Genomic DNA, 20269 nt, shown 5'->3' with positions numbered 1-20269 from the left:
TCCAGAATAGAAGAAAGGGATGTTCAACCTGAGGTTAATAGACCGTACTATGAACCCCCCCATTATGGCAGACCCTATTATGATCAGCCGTATAATGGGAATCAGGGACAACGTACACCAAAGAAAACAGGGAAGAAACCCTTCAAAAAACCATTTAAGAAACCCCAGAACAATGGGCAAAATAATCAAACCAATCAAACAGATTATAGAGGACTACCACAACATTATGACTATCATGGAGGATATGATAGAACTCCCATACATACCTATAATAGATTTGAACCCATTAGGAACCACCAAGAATCGTATTATGACCAACGACCTTACCAGAGCCAATATGACTATAATGCACAAAGGGCTTTTTTAGACCGGGAGAGGAGAGATTATTCTCCTCGAAGACAAGACCCGTACAACTCTCCAAGAAGACCTCAAGAAAACAGGCTAAGTCCCGAACAAAGAGAGGCAATAGAGCGGGAAAGAGAGTCCAAGCGCAAAAGAGAGTAGTTGGAGAAAATGTTGTAAACCTTAGTGGGAAATCCATTACTGCAGAAGAACTGTCAGTTTTGGATAAAGGTTTGAAACATGCCCCTACAAAAAACCTAAATAAATTTGAAACCTACATTGGAATACAGAAGTATGTGAGAAAACTCACTATCAAAAAAGCTATTCTGAATAATTCCTTCATCCCTCGGAATGCCCCATCCAATGAGGACAATGCACCCTTACATAGCACTTTGAGAAACAACTCAGTCTATAACCCACAACTTACCAAGAACCAACATATTGAAGTCTTCAAACGGCTAGTTTTACAAGACCTGGAGTCTCTGAAACTGAAAAAGAGGAACGACCCGATACATATAAAGAAGGGCATTAAACTGCTAACACAAAGGAAAGATATTGTCATCCGCCCCGCGGATAAGGGAGGAGCGGTTGTGATACAATCAAAAGAACAGTATCATAATGAATTGAATAGACAGCTGCAGGATGGAAACACCTATATTAAATTACTTGGTAACCCGACCGTGAAATATAAAAAAGAGTTGGGACTACTTGTACATCTGGGAAGTAAGAAAGGAATTCTTAACAAAAAAGAATCGAAATATTTAATACCAGAAGCATGTAGAATACCAGTAATATACACTATCCCAAAGATTCATAAATCAAAAGACAATCCCCCAGGGAGGCCCATAGTTAATGGGATAGACTCCCTGTCCTCAAGGATGGGACAGTATATTGATTATTTTATACAGCCTGTGGTTCAAACCACACCAGCCTACCTTAAAGATACCAAACACATTCTGCAACTCTTGGATACAGTGCCCGTATGTGAAGGGAGAACACTACTTGCAACAGCAGACGTATCTTCATTGTATACTATTGTGCAACATCACGATGCCTGTTTGGCCACAAAATGGCTTCTACGCAAATATAGCAACCTTATCTGTAAACAGAGGAAATTTCTCATCAAATGTCTTGATTTCTGCCTCAAGTGTAACTATTTCTGGTACGATCAGACATATTTTAAACAGGCTATCGGTATAGCCATGGGGGCAAAATTTGCACCCAGTGTGGCAAATGCTTTTATGGCACTATGGGAGGAAACCGCCATTTATGAAAATACCCCCACGGAATTATCACTCTATAAGAGATATATAGATGATATTATCATTCTGTGGACTGGCAGTCGAGAAAGCCTGGAAAACTTCCTAGAATCACTCAATAGGAATGATAAGAACATTACCCTGGTATGGAAGATTGATGAGAAATCTATTGACTTTTTAGATCTAACTATTAGTGTAGAAAAGGATAAGATAATAACCAAAACACATTTCAAGAATGTTGATACGAATAGTTATCTCTCGATGGACAGTTGCCATTTTAAACCATGGCTTTTTAATATCCCTAGGGGACAACTTGTAAGAATGAGGAGAAACTGTTCCAGAGAGAGTGACTATAGAGTGCAAGCAGAGATTATTGGTTCAAGGTTCAGAGAAAAAGGCTATGAGGAATCTTGGATAAAAAATCAAATAGATACTGTGGGAAGAATGGATAGAAAAACGATGTTAGAGAATAAAGAAAAATCCACCTATCAACAAGCAGCACCGGGTCTTATTTTGAATTACAACTCTCAACATAAGGATGTTGCCAAGCTGATAAAGAGACACTGGCACATCTTGAAAAATGATAAAGACTTGAAACAAATCCTCCCTGACAAACCAAGGATTCTGTATAAGAGAGCACCTACTCTGAGAAATCTAGTTGTGAAAACAGTAGTCGAACCCCCACCGAAACCTGGATATACCTTCTTTTCTGGGAAAGGTTTTTACCCATGCAAGGGGTGCTATGCATGCCGCAAGTCACATAGATTTCAGGGGAAAAAAACAGAATTTGTAGCAACAAATACGGGCGAGACTCATGTCATTAAAGACTTTATTGGGTGCCATACCGAGGGTGTCGTATATGTGCTACAATGTAGCTGCAACCTCCAATATGTGGGAAGGACAAAGAGAGCTCTGAAAGTCAGAATTAAAGAGCATGTCGAAAATATAATAAAAGGTTTCCCGAAGCACAATGTCTCAAGGCATTTCGATCAGATACATAATAGAGACCCGACCCAATTGCAATTTTGGGGGATCGAAAAATACAATCCATCTTGGAGGGGGAGCCATAAGATTAGAATGATTAGCCAAAGTGAATCAAAATGGATTCATTGTTTGCGTACACTTGTACCAGGAGGAATGAATGTTGAATTCGACCTCAACTGCTTCCTCAGCAATTTCTGACCCTGATATCGTATAGTCATTTTTAATTACCTTGGTCACATTATGAATTAGCTTTGTCTATTTTCATCTATATTTCTATTAATTATAGGATTGCATTGATTCACACCATTAAGCTATGTAGCTATTGTTGTAATTACGTTAAACCAGGTGTTCGTTCACCATATTTTGGGTTCACCACCCTCTTATCTCTATATTTTAATATTTTATTCCTTTATTTTAACCTTTTATTCGTGCATTTATCTTATGCATTTTTATGAATATGTTATATACATACCGTAATATGGATTTGTATATACACATTTTATATATGTCATAATATATTTTATTTTGGATGTATGCGAGGAGTACTGGCTTGGAATAGATCTACCCATTACTAGGGTGATGCCCTATTATCCTATAGTCATTTACTTATCGTCTAATGGTTTTATTAAAACGTTCTTTATTCAGCAGTTTGCTCTGTTGAGCAATGTCACTTTGCTGGCATTCTTATTCATCTGTATTTGGATATATTAGCAGATATGCAGCCAATACGAATGACATCTGACGCCACTTTGCTTACAATATTAGCCTGGCCCATAACATATAGCGGGCTACAATAAAATGGCCGCTCCGCTACTTCCGGTTTTGGATACATATAAACATTAGCCGTCCTACCAATCAGGTTCCCCAGATGAAGACACGTGATCCCGTGTCGTAACGCGTAGGGATTGGTCAGAGCGTACACCTGGAGTGACGTAAGCCGGCGCTGAAGACGCCGCTCGTATGTTTATTCACTGCACTCGTTTTTATGTTTTGATGTAAGCACAGGTTTTTTCCTTAATAAATTCCCCCTGAGTCTTACAATATTACACTATTGGAGCCCTTGTGTTCCTTTCTTTTCCCTGTACTGGAGCTGTATTAGGAAGTGGCCAAGGAGACGTTCCAGCTGATACTAACAAGAGAGAAGATCTCTATGGTGATTCAATATCTATTGGATGCACATTTATTTATGGTTTGAGGTAAGAGTTCTGGGAGCCTGGTGAGGGAGTGAATTATACATCTGTCAACAACCCGTTTAGTGGATATCCAGCTACACTGCGGCCACCATTTGACAGCTTGGCACACCATTATTGGGACACTTTTTATTCACTTTTCTCATTCATTTTTTCACCTCATTTTTTATATTCCATACGTTCTATTTTATATATTATATTTTTTGATCACCTCACTTTTTTGGACTGTTTGCTCAAATTATTTAACCACTTAATTAATTTAATTAATATATTTGATTATTTTATTCTTTTCGAGGTTACACTTACACATATTTGATTTTGGAAAGTGTGAGCACTCACTATCCCACCTTCTTTGTTCACATTCACTACATATATATTTATATGTCTAGATTATTTTACCTTTTTATCACTGTGTTGGTTCGCGCAGAACCCCTATATATATGATTTCTGATTTGTGTATTGTAAACACTATTAGGTTTTGCAGCACCGTATCTGTTTTGGGTTATTACTGTTTAGGAGTCTACAGTAGCGCGGAGGCTCTTTTTTGATTTTGTTACAGAACAGACATAGAGATACATTTCTACAGCAAGGGGCTGGATAACTGCATTTTTCCCAGGAGGCTTGGAGACAGGAAGTTCCAGGAGAGAGGGGAGTCAGGAGGAAGTAGTGAGGAGAGGGAGTCTGGAACAGTGACCAGGGAACACAGATCTGCATCACAGAGTGATTTAAGACAGCTTGTGTCAGAGCTGTGTGTTTGCCACTGAGACACAGGCTCTATGCTATAGTTCTTGGAGAGACTGATGTTCGTCTACTGAAACAGAGAGAGACTGTGTTTTGAGCGATCGAACTGAGGCCTGGTCGCAGGGCCGATCCAGCCACCGGAGTAATCCAGCCTGCCCAACTGAGTGAGTACAGCTGACGGAGGTTATTGCCAGATTCCCCAGACGGCCCCTAGACGATCTGAGATGTCCTGCCGGAGGCTTTAAAAGACTGCATCCATTTCACAGACGTCGGTCTGAGGAAAGAGGGACACTCGCTTCCGCAGACAACCATCCTCCTTCCCCAAAGAGACATTGGAAGTGGTGAGCGGCCTTTGGCCATTGCAACAAGTGTATTTCCTACATCTGTCATACATCCAGGGCCCCAACGTTGGCTAGCCTAGGACAGTACTACTGGCCAGTAGTTTAGGGTGGGGTCGATACTGCTAAGTATATAGATATATTACTGTTCATCGCATTCAATCTAAACGTATTATCTCATTCTGTTATTAGTTGTATTATATTAGAGTGGGGAGACATTAAGGGCTTTTGCTCTATCCCACAGTCATTAAATCTGTTATAAAACTTCACAAGGTGTGCTGGTGTGCTGTGGATTCATTGTTTGTGGTGTGTCACAGAGGTGAGACAGAAGACCCGATAATTCAGCGGCTCCTTCGGGGGTGAGCGCTACAACTGTAAGTGCGATTTTAACTTTTTAATAACATTCTACTCATTTAATACACTATGTGGAGCTGTTACTGTTTCTTACATGGTGGGCACTGATACCGGTGAAATTTCTTGTGAATGAGATCCATCAGGACCGTATATGTCTGAAACTGCGAGATTGAGACCTAATACATGCTGTTTCTGATCTCCTGTCATAAGGGATCGTGGAAATCTGGTAAGGAGCCAATCTATAAGTCTGGTGGAGGACACATCACATTTTTTTCCTTTGGACACGTTTGCAACTAATCTGTAATGTGTCACAGATCCACGGGTGTTTGACATTTCACCTGCTAAACATTTATGGACTTTCTATTGTCAATATTTTGGACTGTCTACTAATTTTACTTAGAGCTATAATCTAATTTCAGTTTATGGTTTCTGATCAAAGTGTAATTTTTTTTTCTTTTTAATCACCATTATCACTATTATTGAGGGGTGTTGAGGTGGCTGCATAGTGCACCCTAGTGGCCATCATACTCCACTGTTCTGATATAGCAGTGAGCTTCTCATACAGTATATATATCACTAGATATTACCTACTTGTGTTTGTCAAGAAGGGTTGTAGAGGTAGCGCGATTTATATTTTTCTCAGGTACGGAAACTTGCCGACCTCCGTGCGGAGGCGGTCAAACCTTATGTATGTGTACAGTCCCACCGCTCCCCATACCCCTCCACCAGATACAGGACCCCCAATTCCAAGTCACTGGACTCAATGCTAAGGGGTTCCCTCCCGAATTGTGTGTAGAAAGCATGCCTTAATTGGATGTACCTAAAAAAATGTGTATTGGGCAAATCAAACTTTACCTTGAGGTCATCAAACGACATCAAAGCACCGTTCGAGACAATGTGGAACAAAGTTTTGATACCATATTTAGTCCACACTGCCAACTCCTTGTCCATAAAGGGCACCTCAAGGCTGGCCGCCACCTCATCAGACAGCACCGAGACCTGAAGGGGACCCAGCAAGTCAGTCAGCACCTGGCGGTCATATGTTGGGATGGCAGTATATAGGTCAGATAACCAATCAAAAAAACACTGGTCAATACCACATCCGCCCCTTGCTGGCCCTTGCTGTGTAGAGTGGCGTGTATAGAGTGCATAATTAGCCATCGGGAGCGAGCGCGTCTACAGCTGATGAACAGCTGTTCCCGCTCGGAGGTTTCCGTCGGCTCGGGAACCATATCGATGGTAGGAACCAGCTCGCCAGAACACCGGGTCCAGGGGACCTACAACCAGCCGGTACCCTGTCCCCAAAGTCACCAAAGAAATTACCGTTTAACATAGGAGTCTATGGAAGTGGTGCCCGGCTTTGAAACATCAGTGCTCCCCGACAATAGGTCCCCCAGACAACAAACTTTGCACACTTGTAGAGGAAGAGTGGGGCTACATGTGTACCGGGCCCCAAAAAGTTCGGGAGATCAGGTGCGAAAAGGTGACTCGAGTATATGCCGAGGGGGTCATTTTCAGCACAAAAAAAATTGCTGAAAAACTTGGCTCGTATATATGGTACTTGTATTTAGATGTGTTTAAATGCATACACAAGTAAATTACTGCCCTTGTATTTGGATTATTCTATTTTCATTTTATGTATTTGAAAACAATGCAAGTTTACTTATCTTTATGCAGTGTGTGCATGGGCCTATAGAAAAAATAGAACTGCTCTTAGATCCATAAGGGTGAATTCACACGTGCAAATGCACCCGCAAGGCGATGAGATGCACAAACCCCAGCTGGGGGTTTCTGTGATTAGATGTGACAGGCATTGCCATTGAAAGCAGTAGGAGGCTGCCGGCTCTCACGGCTAATCGCATGCACTTGTAGTCTCTTTTTTTTTTTTTTTTTTGCATTTAAGCCCAAATATGAGATCTGAGGTCTTTTTGACCCCAGATCCCATATTTAAGAGGACCTGTCATGCTTTTTTCTATTACAAGGGATGTTTACATTCCTTGTAATAGGAATAAAAGTGATAATTTTTTTTTTTTTTTTCAGTGTTAAAAATTGTAAAATAAATAAAAATAAATGCGAAAAGCAAAAAAAAATTTTTTTAAAGCGCCCCGTCCCGACGAGCTCGCACGTAGAAGCGAACGTATACGCGAGTAGCGCCGACATATGAAAACGGTATTCAAACCACACAAGTGAGGTATCGCCGCGATCGTTAGAGCGAGAGCATTAATTTTAGCCCTAGGCCTACTCTGTAACTCAAAAAATGCAACCTGTAGAATTTTTTAAACGTCGCCTATCAAGATTTTTAAGGGTAAAAGTTTGACGCCATGCCACGAGCGGGCGAAATTTTTAAGCGTGACATGTTGGGTATCATTTTACTCGGCGTAACATTATCTTTCACAATATATAAAAAAATTGGGCCAAATTTATTGTTGTCTTATTTTTTCATTTAAAAAAGTGAATTTTTTCCAAAAAAAGTGCGCTTGTAAGACCGCTGCGCAAATACGGTGTGACAAAAAGTATTGCAATGACTTCCATTTTATTCTCTAGGGTGTTAGAAAAAAAAATATATATAATGTTTGGGGGTTTTAAGTAATTTTCTAGCAAAAAAAAATGGTTTTGTCTCGTAAACACCGACTCTGAAAAACAGGCCCGGGGCTAAAGTGGTTAAGCAGCGATCACATGCGAATGATTGGCCCTGGACACATGCAGTCTGTGTCCACGGCTGATCACTAGCATGTGATCGCTGCATGAGTGATTACATGCGAGTGGGCGCAATTAGCTGTGAGAGCTGGCAGCCTCCCATTGCTTTCCATGGGGCTGCCCCTTGCAGCAAATCGCAGAAACCCTCACTGGGGTTTTCTTATCTAATCCCCAAGCGGGTGAAATCGCAAATGTAGATGAACCCTAAAAGAAGAACACAGTACTGATAAAAATGCTGTGTGAGCCCTAAATGCACATATAACATACTGTATGATATAATATAATGTGTCAAAATGAATGGTCTGGCATCTGGCACACCATGTCCCTTGATCCGCGCTGATCAATGCAGGCTCAACGCCATGACACATAGAAACATTTTGTATCCTATGAGCCCTGTTCACACTATAATGCTGCATTGAGGTGCTTTGCAGTGTGTTACATTAAAATCCGGCATTTTTAAAGAACCAAAGATTCCCCTGGAGGTTGGACTTTGAGGGCACTGAATACAAATATAATAAAAATAAGTATAAAATATATGTACTTTTATTAAACACACAACAACAAAAAATATATCATGGAATGTATACAACAGAAGTGACTGGAGGTACATAAACTGGCAGAAGTATGGATGGCAACATATGGTGATCTCTACCCAACTCGTTTTAGAGTTACATTACAGCTCCTGTAACGTAACTCTGAGGCCGCGTATACACGGTCGTTCCAAACCGATGAGAATGGTCCGACGGTTCACCGCTGAAGTGGCCTGATGGTCTGATGTGCGTACACACCATCGTTCCAAAAACCGATCGGGTCAGAACGCGGTGACCTCAAACACACGACGTGCTGAATAAAACTAAGTTCAATGCTTCCAAGCATGCGTCGACTTGATTCTGAGCATGCGCGGGTTTTGAACCGATGCTTTCTGTACTAACCATCGGTTTGGACCGATCGGGCAGCGGTCCATCTGTTCGATTTTGAAGCATGTTTTAAAATTTTGGACCGAAGGAAAACAGACCGATGGGCTATACACACGGTCGGTTTGGACCGATGAAACTGAACCTCGGTCCATTCTCATCGGTTTTGTCCGACCGTGTGGACGCGGCCTGAAACGCGTAGGGTGGATATCACTATATGTTGTCATCCATACCGCTACCCGTTTGTTTACCTCTGTTGTATACATTTCATGAAAATGTTTTTATTGATGTGTGTTTAATAAAAGTACATATATTTTATACTTATTGTCTTTCTATTTGTATTCAGTGCCCTCAAAGTCCCACCTCCAGGGGAATCTTTGGTTCTTCAATTACCTAGGGATGTAGCACACCATGGAGCTAATCACCGAAACCCTCTAAACTGTATGCTTTTTTATGCCTCACAATACATGTCATTACATATTAATACAGCACATTGCAATGCACTAGAGGTGCACGATTAATCGCGGAGAGAATCGCGATCTCGATTCTCCCCGCCCACGATCTCCCCGTGGGATGACCCGCGATTCTTCCGTGTTCACCGCTGGTTCCACGTAACCAGCGTGGAACGCAAATGCCGCCGATTTTGAAACCGACGTCAGCAGCCTGCGCCGCTGGATAGATGTCTGAGCTTCTCTCACAACAGTAGTTTGTATCCATGCGCCACCCAGTGGTTGCCGGCGGTACTGCTCCTGATGTATTAAACCTTCTCACAGTTCTGTACAACTGTGTGTATCCATGCGCCACCCAATGGTTGCTGGCAGTACTGCTTCTGATCTATAAAAAAAGAGACCAGTGATATGTCTATAATGTTAAAGACCATATAACTCCTATGAAAAAATCAGAATTAAAGTTTTATTCTGCTTTTTTCATAGGAGTTATATGATCTTTAACATTATAGACATATCACTGGTCTCTTTTTTTATATATTCATATTTTCAAATAATTCACAGGTTTATTAATTAATTAATTTTTTTGGGGGGGGGGGGGGTTCTGGCATTACATTTTTGAGAATCGTGAGAGAATCGTGATCTTTTGTCTAAGCAAAAGAATCGTGATTCTCATTTTGACCAGAATCGTGCAGCCCTACAATGCACTGCATAGAATTGAATGAAGTGTCCTTTTGTTACACTTCAATAAAGTTAAAAAAGAACTAAAAATGAAACACTGTGATACATTGTAACAATGCACCATACCACCCCTACACAAGACACATCAGCATAAATTAGTTATATGGGCCATAAAACCTTCAGACTGGTATGATGAAGCACTAAGCTGCATCATGCTTTTTTCTGATCACAAGCCAGAGACAGCCAAGCAACTGGCATTTTTAAGTGGGGATCAGTAATGGCAGCCTACTTGTCTCAGGCTCCCTCTATTAAAGTGTAATATGTAGACAATAAATTTGCAGACTTTTCTGATTCTCCTGACAAATGACTGTGCCAGTTTGAGGATTACATGTAATAGGTCACTTACTACATATTGATACATTCATGTTGCAGTGATGGATTAAGCACAGCAGTAGAGACACACTCAGAGCCAGGCCCGTCGCTACAGGACAGGCAAAACAAACAATTGCTTGGGGCCCCCGAGCTGGCCTGGGGCCCCCAACTTCCCCTTCCCAGGCTGTAGCGTGGCCGATCTCCTCTTCCTTCCTCCTGGAGTCCTGTCAGTCCGGCCGGGTACCGTGTGTGGTATAGGAGATTCAGTTTCCTGTTCCCGGCCGGACTGACAGGAAGTGCACACTGAGTGCTCACTTCCTTTCAGTCCAGCCAGAAACACAGGAAACTGAATCTCCTGTACCGCACAGTACCCAGCCCAGCCCGGGCACTATCTGATTGGAAACTGGGGACCCATAATGATAGAACACCTGACTGACAGGAGGAAGAGGAGCTTGGCCACGCTACAGCGACAGCCTACAGGGAAGAAGGGGAGGTGAGAATAGAAAAACATCGGGACTAGGGAGGGGGGAGGAGTAAGAAAATGGGTGTAAAAATTTGTGTAGTGCTTAAGTAGGCTTTGCGTGCAGGGGGGGGGGTGTGCTTGGGGGCCCCCATTTTGCTTGGGGCCCCCAAATTCCTTCAAATGGCCCTGCTCAGAGCGATGAGTGGATAGCAGCCATGGGCAGAATTCACTGGATGTCTAAGCAGTGTTATGTGTGGCCCATGTAGAGTTCTTAGATCCACCTGTACCCACTCACTCACTCCAATAGAATATGGTCTCCACCTTCAATTTACTTTACTTTTTAGAACAGTGATGTCACAGAGTGGGCAGGGACTCTAGCCATAACGCTATTGGATCCTACTCATACGGAGAGGGGAAAGGAGCTCATGATCCAATGAAAAGCAAAGGATTCATCCATCTCTTCCCCTGAGGAGCTCACTATCTGGTGCCCCCACCACAGCCCAGGCTCAAACAAATACATTTGTTTAGATGCCTGTTAGCCCACTAGTTTGTCTTAATGTTTTGTGTGAAGTTGTGGGACAGAACAGACCACAAACACTCAATGCAGATGGAATTTTGGAATAGGGCCTAGGACCCCAGTGCTGCAAAGATCTTCAGGTTGTGGATGCTGCAGCAGTAAAGGCTTATCATTAATCATTATGGACCAGATCCAGAGAGAATTACATCCGCGCAGCGTATCAGAGATACCGCCGTACCTTACCTGGTGGAATTTCGAATCCTCAACGATTTCGCGCCGTAAGTTACAGCGGCGTAGTGTATTTCTGGCGGAGGAATTAAAATTGGCGATTAGGGGGCGTGATTAATTTTAATGAAGCACGTCCCCACGCCGAATGAACTGCGCATGCGTCATCCCGAAATTTCCCGCCGTGCATTGCGCTAAATGACGTCGCTAGGACGTCATTTTTTTAACTTAGACGTGAGTTACGTCCATCCCTTTTCACGGACGACTTACGCAAAAAAAAAAAAATTAAAATTTCGACGCGGGAACGACGGCCATACTTAACATGGCAAGTATATCCATACGCCGCAAAATACCAGCTTTAACTATACGCCGGAAAAAGCCGACTACAGACGACGTTAGAAAATGCGACGGCTGCGCGTACGTTCGTGGATCGTCGTAAATCGCTAATTTGCATACCTGACGCGGAAAGCGACGCAAACTCCACCCAGTGGACGCCGAAGTATTGCACCTACGAGCCAAAGGCGTACGAAGCCGTACGCCTGTCGGATCGAACCCAGAAGCCGTCGTATCTTGGTTTGAGGATTCAAACTAAAGATACAACGCGGGAAATTTGAAAGTACGCCGGCGTATCAGTAGATACGCCGGCGTACTTGCTCTGTGGATCTGCCCCTATATCACAGTACAGAGTATTTCTTTCATTTAGCTTTTGATCAATTATTTTGCATAACACTTTAAGTAGATCTCCAGGCACATGTTTATATATAGTACATTCATTCGATAACAGAACATTTTTTTCAAACACTGGTAATGTCATTACTTGAGATCTATGTTTATATTTATTTCCCACAATCCTCAGCGGGCCAGGGAATCAGTTATTAAATAGTGAGAAAATAACTTTGCTGGTTGTTTTTGCACATGACACTGAATCCTCAATGTGTGACTCTCGCTCTGTAGGGGGATTCGATTCCTTCAAATACTTCGCATGTTACATGTGGACCGCCAGGGAGGAACGTGGAGGCTGCTAGGATCTGTAGTTTTCATCCATCGCCAGGTGAGGGCAATGCGCTGTATGAACCTGATGTCCTGATTGGGTGTCCCAGTATATTGGTATCCCAGGAGTGGGGGAATGTGTCAATCCCCTCCACCTCTGACAGTTCAGAACTTAGTGCATGAATGGCCAATTGCCAGGCTGGACTGATGTCACATGGGGATGTATGGGAGCATATACTCAGTTGTAGATTGCATGGGAATTTTCAGGTTCTGCGGGGGCGGATTAGTTTGGCAGGGATGTGCAGAAAATTATAGACTCCTAAAAAAGCCTTCTATTAAAGTGGATGTAAACCCTCCATACACCCAGTGAAGTGAACAGCCTCAGATGATAAACAGGGATGAACCAAATCTCCCTACGTAGGTTTTACATCTATAGCTGCTGTCTTCACATTTATATACTGTTTAGAAAGTTCAGATGTGTTAGGAGATTTTCTCTTCCTGTTAGTGTGATGTCTGGGCATACAGCCAAGATAGCTAAAATTGTTGATTGGAGGAAAGGCACACACCCCCTCTCATCATTGGCAGAGACTCTCAGAGGTGTTTTGTAACAGGGCCAGCTCCCTGCTTATCTATTTTAGCAACCTCCCCTGACATACATTTTAGGCTGCTTTTATCTGATATGTCAGAGAATTGTCAGGCTGATAACAGAGGAACTGTATAGGAGAGAGCTATGGGACTTAGCTCTTTGAAAAGAGATAACAAAACACTGCAGATATATGTGCCCAGCTCAAATTTCATGAATCAGACAAACATCCACTTTAAGTGAACCTGTTACTTTGCTTAGTGCAGGTGAAGCACGGGTTTGCTTTAAAAGTGTTGTTCTACCTTTGCAGTCATATTTGAGAAAGCCCCCCTATGTGTTCTGTATGTGTCCCTATTCACAGAACATACCTAAAAATCATTTGAAAAATATCCTTACATTTTTAGTTGTTTCTTTGATGAAGGGTTATACAAAGGACTATAAAAGAGGAGAGTGCAATATGAAGGCCTAATACTGCACATCCGGCGCTAGGGGGCGTTAGAGTACCCTTCCAAGTGACTGTTAGAAAGTGTATGAAAGATACCAATCATAAAAACTACACACCAAGTGATGAAAAATGGTGTATAGGTGAAACAAGCTGCTATTTAAATTAAACGGGAGAACCCGTTTAAAAGATATGTGAATAAGAATCTATAAAATCGATGAACTGAAGTTCAAAAGATAAACAGCGCTAATAGAGTAGGTAAAATGACCAGCTCCAAGAACATGTAATATCCCGGTGAGCTCAGGTGTTGTGCAGAGAGTTCAAAACTAGAGTGCATGTGCACCTAACATCTCTAGAGTGATATACCACCAACTGGTTCTCCAGGTATTGCTAAGGCAGAGCACTTCTTAGCCAGTTGTCATGAAAGATAAAACAAAACAAACAAATAATAGTGCAGTGTGTCTGTAAATGACTCAAACTGGCAAAGTAGGTAGGTGACCATTAGTGAATGCCCGTACAATAATGACTGTTAAAATGAACGTAAGTAAAGCAAAGGTTTCACCGCTTCTCCAATCCTCCAGGGGCCGCGCGTGTGCTGTATGATGTCAGCTGCAACGAGATCCGTATGGTGGTTAGTGGAGCGCAGTGGAACGCAGGTCTGTATCCGGGTGTTGCGTCGCTGTAGCCACGCCCTGACGCGTTTCGTCACTTCCGACTTCGACAGAGGGCGTGGCTACACAGCGCAGTCACTCTCCCTTTGTACTCCGTCAGCGGAGGCTATTGGATGAGCTCTGACCGTCCTCCGGTGCTGATTGGTGCCAATACTGACCGGATGGACAGCGCGACTTCAGCCTCGCTGAGTGGAGTTTAATGAGGGGAAGGTGAAGCGAGGCTGAAGTCGCGCTGTCCATCCGGTCAGTATTGGCACCAATCAGCACCGGAGGACGGTCAAAGCTCATCCAATAGCCTCCGCTGACGGAGTACAAAGGGAGAGTGACTGCGCTGTGTAGCCACGCCCTCTGTCGAAGTCGGAAGTGACGAAACGCATCAGGGCGTGGCTACAGCGACGCAACACCCGGATACAGACCTGCGTTCCACTGCGCTCCACTAACCACCATACGGATCTCGTTGCAGCTGACATCATACAGCACACGCGCGGCCCCTGGAGGATTGGAGAAGCGGTGAAACCTTTGCTTTACTTACGTTCATTTTAACAGTCATTATTGTACGGGCATTCACTAATGGTCACCTACCTACTTTGCCAGTTTGAGTCATTTACAGACACACTGCACTATTATTTGTTTGTTTTGTTTTATCTTTCATGACAACTGGCTAAGAAGTGCTCTGCCTTAGCAATACCTGGAGAACCAGTTGGTGGTATATCACTCTAGAGATGTTAGGTGCACATGCACTCTAGTTTTGAACTCTCTGCACAACACCTGAGCTCACCGGGATATTACATGTTCTTGGAGCTGGTCATTTTACCTACTCTATTAGCGCTGTTTATCTTTTGAACTTCAGTTCATCGATTTTATAGATTCTTATTCACTTATACAAAGGACTATACAGGCAGCTTCTATTATTTAAAATAGCCTGCAATGTGCAATTAGGGGACAGATTGAGGAACAGTTTTTTGTTCATGTACAATGCAGGACATAAGCCTTGAGATCTTTAAAGTGGAGTTCCACCCATAAATATAACATTACTTCAGTAGTTTTAAAAAAATGTCATTAGCCCTTTAAGAAAAATGTTTTTTTTTTTTTAGATGCCTTCAAAGTGTTGTTGCTAGGCAGAATAGTTAATCTTCCCTCTTCCTGCACCTAGGTGCTTAACCTACACTGCACAGACTCCTGGGAATGTAGTGGGTGTAACTTTCCAGGAGTCTGTGCACTCCCCAGTCTCGAAGAATCATGTGACTTGGACAGTACAGGTGCTGAAACCTGATCTGAAACCTATTACACTGCTTGTGCAGCACTGAGCATGTGCGAGATCTGCAAGGCTGAAATCCAGGAAGTCATACAGTCTGGCTTCATGATGCCCACACTTAAGATGGCCCCAGTCAATTTCTATTTTATAAAGTGTCTAAATGCTGTAACAACCTAACAAAACGGACCTTAGTTTACAGAATAACTTTACTAGAATACATTAAGCTTGTGTATTACAGGGGTATTTATATTTAAAAAGTGAAATTGTGGCCGGAACTTCGCTTTAACTATTTGTTAGGACAGACATCGTGCACATCTAGCTTACAACTGATAATGAAGAGCTACCAGCACAGTACAGACAGGGTTAAATACGGGAAACATAACCCCCACGAACATTAAATAAAAAAGGAGGATTTTAAAGGAATTAAAAAAAAAAGTAAAAAGCTAGGCAGCAACAATTTTTTATGCTATGTGAATGGGAAGGGGTAACAAATATTATAAATTAGGTGTTATGCCAATTTGTCTGCAAAAGTGGAAATAAACTAGCTGTACTCCACTGCCCCGTCACAGGTTGAGGTGGGCTCTTGACCAGGTTATAGTCAGTGGCAAGTGGTGCTCAAAACCTTGGGGGGAGGGCAGCAAATAAACCTGCCCCCCTCATTTGCACATAACACCACCACCAAACCCCCCCTGCACAGGCCAGCCTCAGTTCCCACACTGCTCCCCAAACCGACTCCCGCCCATCCTCCCATCTACTGCTGTAATCTTCTCCTCGGCGGTGGGAGAGCGGCCTAATGGAGATCTGCGGCCAATACACGCTCATGGCTCGGGCTTCTGCTATGGGCTCTGCTAGGAGGACGGGACGGTCTCTATAGACCTGAAAAAGCAGAGATCAGTGCCGAGACTCCCTGGCCAATCGGGTCTCAGGACCCGCTTCCTGATTGGCTGGGAGGAGAATCAGGAAAACATTAGTGAATATGATTTCGCTAATGTCACACAACTGGGTGAGCTCAGGGCGCAGTGCCCTCCTGTACCAGGCCTGAGTCCTATCAGTTCAAAAGTGGGGCCTGGGCACTTGCTGAGTGGGAGGACCACTTGTACTGCCTTTTTGCAGGCACCGATCCTCTTGTTCCTCTCCCTGTAGCACTGCCAGCTTCTCATCATCTTCCTCCCTACAGGGGGATCGGGGGGAAGAGGCTACTAAATGCAATTTACTGGTCCCTTGCTTTTCTGAATGAACACAGCAATTGGTACCGATCACTCCTTTGTCCATTCATCACTGAAGTATAGTAAACCAGGTTTACTAAGCTTCCGTTTGTAAATAAATAGGAAGAACATAAGTGATTCCTATTCATTCATCTGTTCAGCTGAGGCTGTCTTAAATGTGAGGCATTAGGGGTCTTTTTAGGTCCCTGATATTTCACCAAAGCCCCCCCAACAAGGCACTTAAAAATGAAAAAAAAATGTATAGAAATTAAAAGAAAAAAAAAATCTAAAGTCTCAAAAATATTGGTTTGTTCTCTATAATTTCTGCCATGGCATAGCATCACAGCCTTGGCATATGCATACCCCTAACCACTGCCTCTGTTCTGTGTGAGCTTTGGGGTGCACATCCTAATGCGAAAGACTGCACACACCTCTCCATGTGACACCTCTTGACCTCCATATGACACCTCTTGTATCTTGGCTGCTCAGCCACCCAGCATTAAACTATAGGGTGAAGGGGAGACAGACACATGCTGCCCCATACCCAGAAGTACTGGGTGCTTCCTTTCACTCCATGTGGGGGATTGATCAGGGTGCTCCCCATAGATATTATATCATCGCCTGATCCCAGTGAAGACATTACTTTATGGCCATAGTCTTTAAACAGGTCTGTCAATGGGGTTTTATTGAAGATGAAAGCAATCCAAGTTGCAGGTGACGTATCCTGTAACTGTAGCTCTCGCAGCAGCTAGTATCAGGGATCCTCAAACTACGGCCCTCCAGCTGTTATAGAACTACACATCCCATGAAGCATTGTAACACACTGACATTCACAGACATGATTAGGCATGATGGGAATTGTAGTTCCTGAACAACTGGAGGGCAGTAGTTTGAAGACCTATAAGCTAGTTTATCCTGATCTATTGCAAGTAATGCATCAAGAATAAATACAGAGGCAAATCCAGTACATTTTCACACAATGCAATTGTTGCTGTCCTGATATTATTGGGAATCTTGTCCAGGATTCGGTTTGCGCTGCTTGAGTATGTTGCACATTTATCTGTATGTGGCTCATTGTGGCCCCTTTTTGTCTGTGTCCACCCCAGGAGCTCATCACCACTCTGTATATCGGCTTCCTGGGTCTCATCTTCTCATCCTACTTTGTCTACCTGGCCGAGAAGGATGCAGTGGATGAAGAGGGGAGGACCGGATTTTCCAGCTATGCTGACGCCCTCTGGTGGGGAGTGGTGAGTATGATGTAATATATTGGAATTGTGTGCTATGATCGCTGGCAGTTCCAGGGCACTTACTAACATTTTTCACCAGAAGTGCTATGTGTGAGGTTCTGCCTGTACTATATTCACACAATTATTCCTGTGTTGTAATAAAAAACATTATGGTCCCATTTACATTTTCTGTGCGTGGCTTTAGGGCAGCTGTTTGAAAATAATTGACTGCCAACACACCCAAAATGTTTTGAAGAAATGATATGTGACATTGTAACACAACTTAACGCACTACCATGCATTGCGGCACATTGCAAAGCATGTGTGTTTCCCTAGTGCATTGGGGTGCCATTCAAAATGAACAGAAGAGCAACGCACATTGTCGCACTTTACAACAATGCTCAAGTCTAAGTGAGCCCTAAATTGTATCTAAATCCAAAAACAAAAATGTAAAATCCTCTTTTTCATTGAGCTTTTTTCCTTTAGTTTTCCCGGTTGTTCCTGCCTGTAACACACTTTTGGATTGATTTAGTAAAACTGGAAAGTGCAAAATCTGGTGCAGCTGGGCATAGAAACCAATCAGGTTCCAGTTTTTTTTTTTTTTTTATGTTAAAGCTTAATTGAACAAACTGAAGTTAGAAACTGAGGGCCAGATTCACAGTTGAAATACGCCGGCGTATCTACTGATACGCCGGCGTATTTTCAAATTTGCCGCGTCGTATCTTTAGTTTGAATCCTCAAACCAAGATACAACGGCATTTGGGTAAGATCCGACAGGCGTACGGCTTCGTATGCCTTCGGATCTTAGGATGCAATACTTTGGCGCCCGCTGGGTGGAGTTTGCGTCGTTTTCCGCGTCGGGTATGCTAATTAGCTGTTTACGGCGATCCACGAAGGTACGCGCGGTTGTCGCATTCTCTTACGTCGTCGCTAGTCGGCTTTTCCCGGCGTAAAGTTACGGATGCTATTTTAATGGCTTATATTTAGACCAGCCATGTTAAAGTATGGCCATCGTTCCCGCGTCGAATTTTTTTTTTTTGCGTAAGTCGAGGAATAGGAAAGGACATAACGCACGTCGCCTTTCCAAAAATTACATCGGTGCAACGTCATTTCGCGCAAAGCACGGCGGGAAATTACAAAACGGAGCATGCGCAGTACATGCGCCTAATTTAAATGATACACGCCCCATTTGAATTAGGCGGGCTTGCGCCGGACGGATTTACGCTACGCCGCCGCAAGTTTACAGGCAAGTGCTTTGTGAATCAAGCACTTGCGCTGAAAACTTGCGGCGGTGTAATGTAAATGGGATACGTTACGCCGCCGGATTTGTACATGAATCTGGCCCACATTGTCTACCCTGCAAAGCTATACCAGATTTTGCACTCTCCGGTTTTAGTAAATTGACTCCTTTCTATCCTAGGGTAACACTCATCATACTGTATACATGGAGGAGAAGGATTGTCTCTCAAGCCTTGTACACACGCTCGGTTTACTCGGGAAGAATCAGCAAGAAAAGTTCTGGCAGAGCTTTCTTGCCGAGTATACCATGCGTGTGTATGAGGCTTTCAGGTTTCTCGTCAAGAAAACTGCCTAAAATCTCGACGGGAAAAATAGAGAACCTGCTCTCTATTTTCTCGTCATGATTCTCGGCAGTGTTTTCCTGCCGAGAAACCAGAGAGTGTGTATACTTTTAAACAAATACAAAAAAGAAAAAGTAGAGCTGCGCAACACAAAAAATGATAAAGTGAATTACCATGAGTGCCAAAGCTGACAAATCAATAACCAATGTGATGTGAAACATAAAGAAAAAACATATACCGTATTTATCGGCGTATACCGTGCACTTTTTTGCCCTGAAAATCAGGGCAAAATCGTGGGTGTGCGATATACGCCGATACCCGCTTTCCCGCGCCGAGTTTGAATACTGCGCCGGCATATACCGAGCGCAGTACACTCGTGTATCGTCGGCCAGTCTCGGCTCCTCTCGCGCTGACGTCCTGGACGTACAGGACGTCAGCGCGAGAGTTGCCGAGCCTGCCCGACAATACACGAGTGTACTGCGCTCGGTATATGTTGGCGCAGTATTCAAACTTGGCACGGGAAACGAGCGGGGAGGACGCGAGGACGCCGCAGAAGGACGCCGGACCTGACGAAGAGGACACCCGAAGCCGCAGACGGACGCCGGACCCGACGAGGCCGCCGATGGACGCCGCGCAAGACACCAAAACTGTAAGTACAAAAAATCTTTTTTCCACAGGAATTGGGGCAACTTTAGGGGTGCGCGCTATACGCGGGAGCGCGCTATACCCCGATAAATACAGTAATATATATAAATCAAAGTGCATATATAGTCCATATGTGAACTAGGGCTGCA

At 43.4% G+C, this 20269-nt stretch overlaps 1 protein-coding gene across 3 annotated transcripts in view; it reads left to right on the top strand.

Moving 5' to 3' along the window:
- Positions 1–20269, top strand: part of LOC120932804 (potassium voltage-gated channel subfamily KQT member 1-like) — a 181095-nt gene that overhangs the window by 96056 nt on the left and 64770 nt on the right. For all 3 annotated transcript variants that reach the window (XM_040345538.1, XM_040345537.1, XM_040345536.1), the window contains exons 6-7: positions 12478–12574; positions 17776–17916. In XM_040345538.1, the coding sequence (XP_040201472.1) occupies positions 12478–12574; positions 17776–17916 (238 nt within the window). The remainder of the gene's footprint in view (positions 1–12477; positions 12575–17775; positions 17917–20269) is intronic.

This window comes from Rana temporaria, chromosome 3 (assembly GCF_905171775.1).
Source record: "Rana temporaria chromosome 3, aRanTem1.1, whole genome shotgun sequence".
Lineage (NCBI taxonomy): Eukaryota > Metazoa > Chordata > Amphibia > Anura > Ranidae > Rana > Rana temporaria.
The sequence above is the reverse complement of the archived record's forward strand: the minus strand, read 5'-3'. Positions and strand labels throughout refer to the sequence as shown.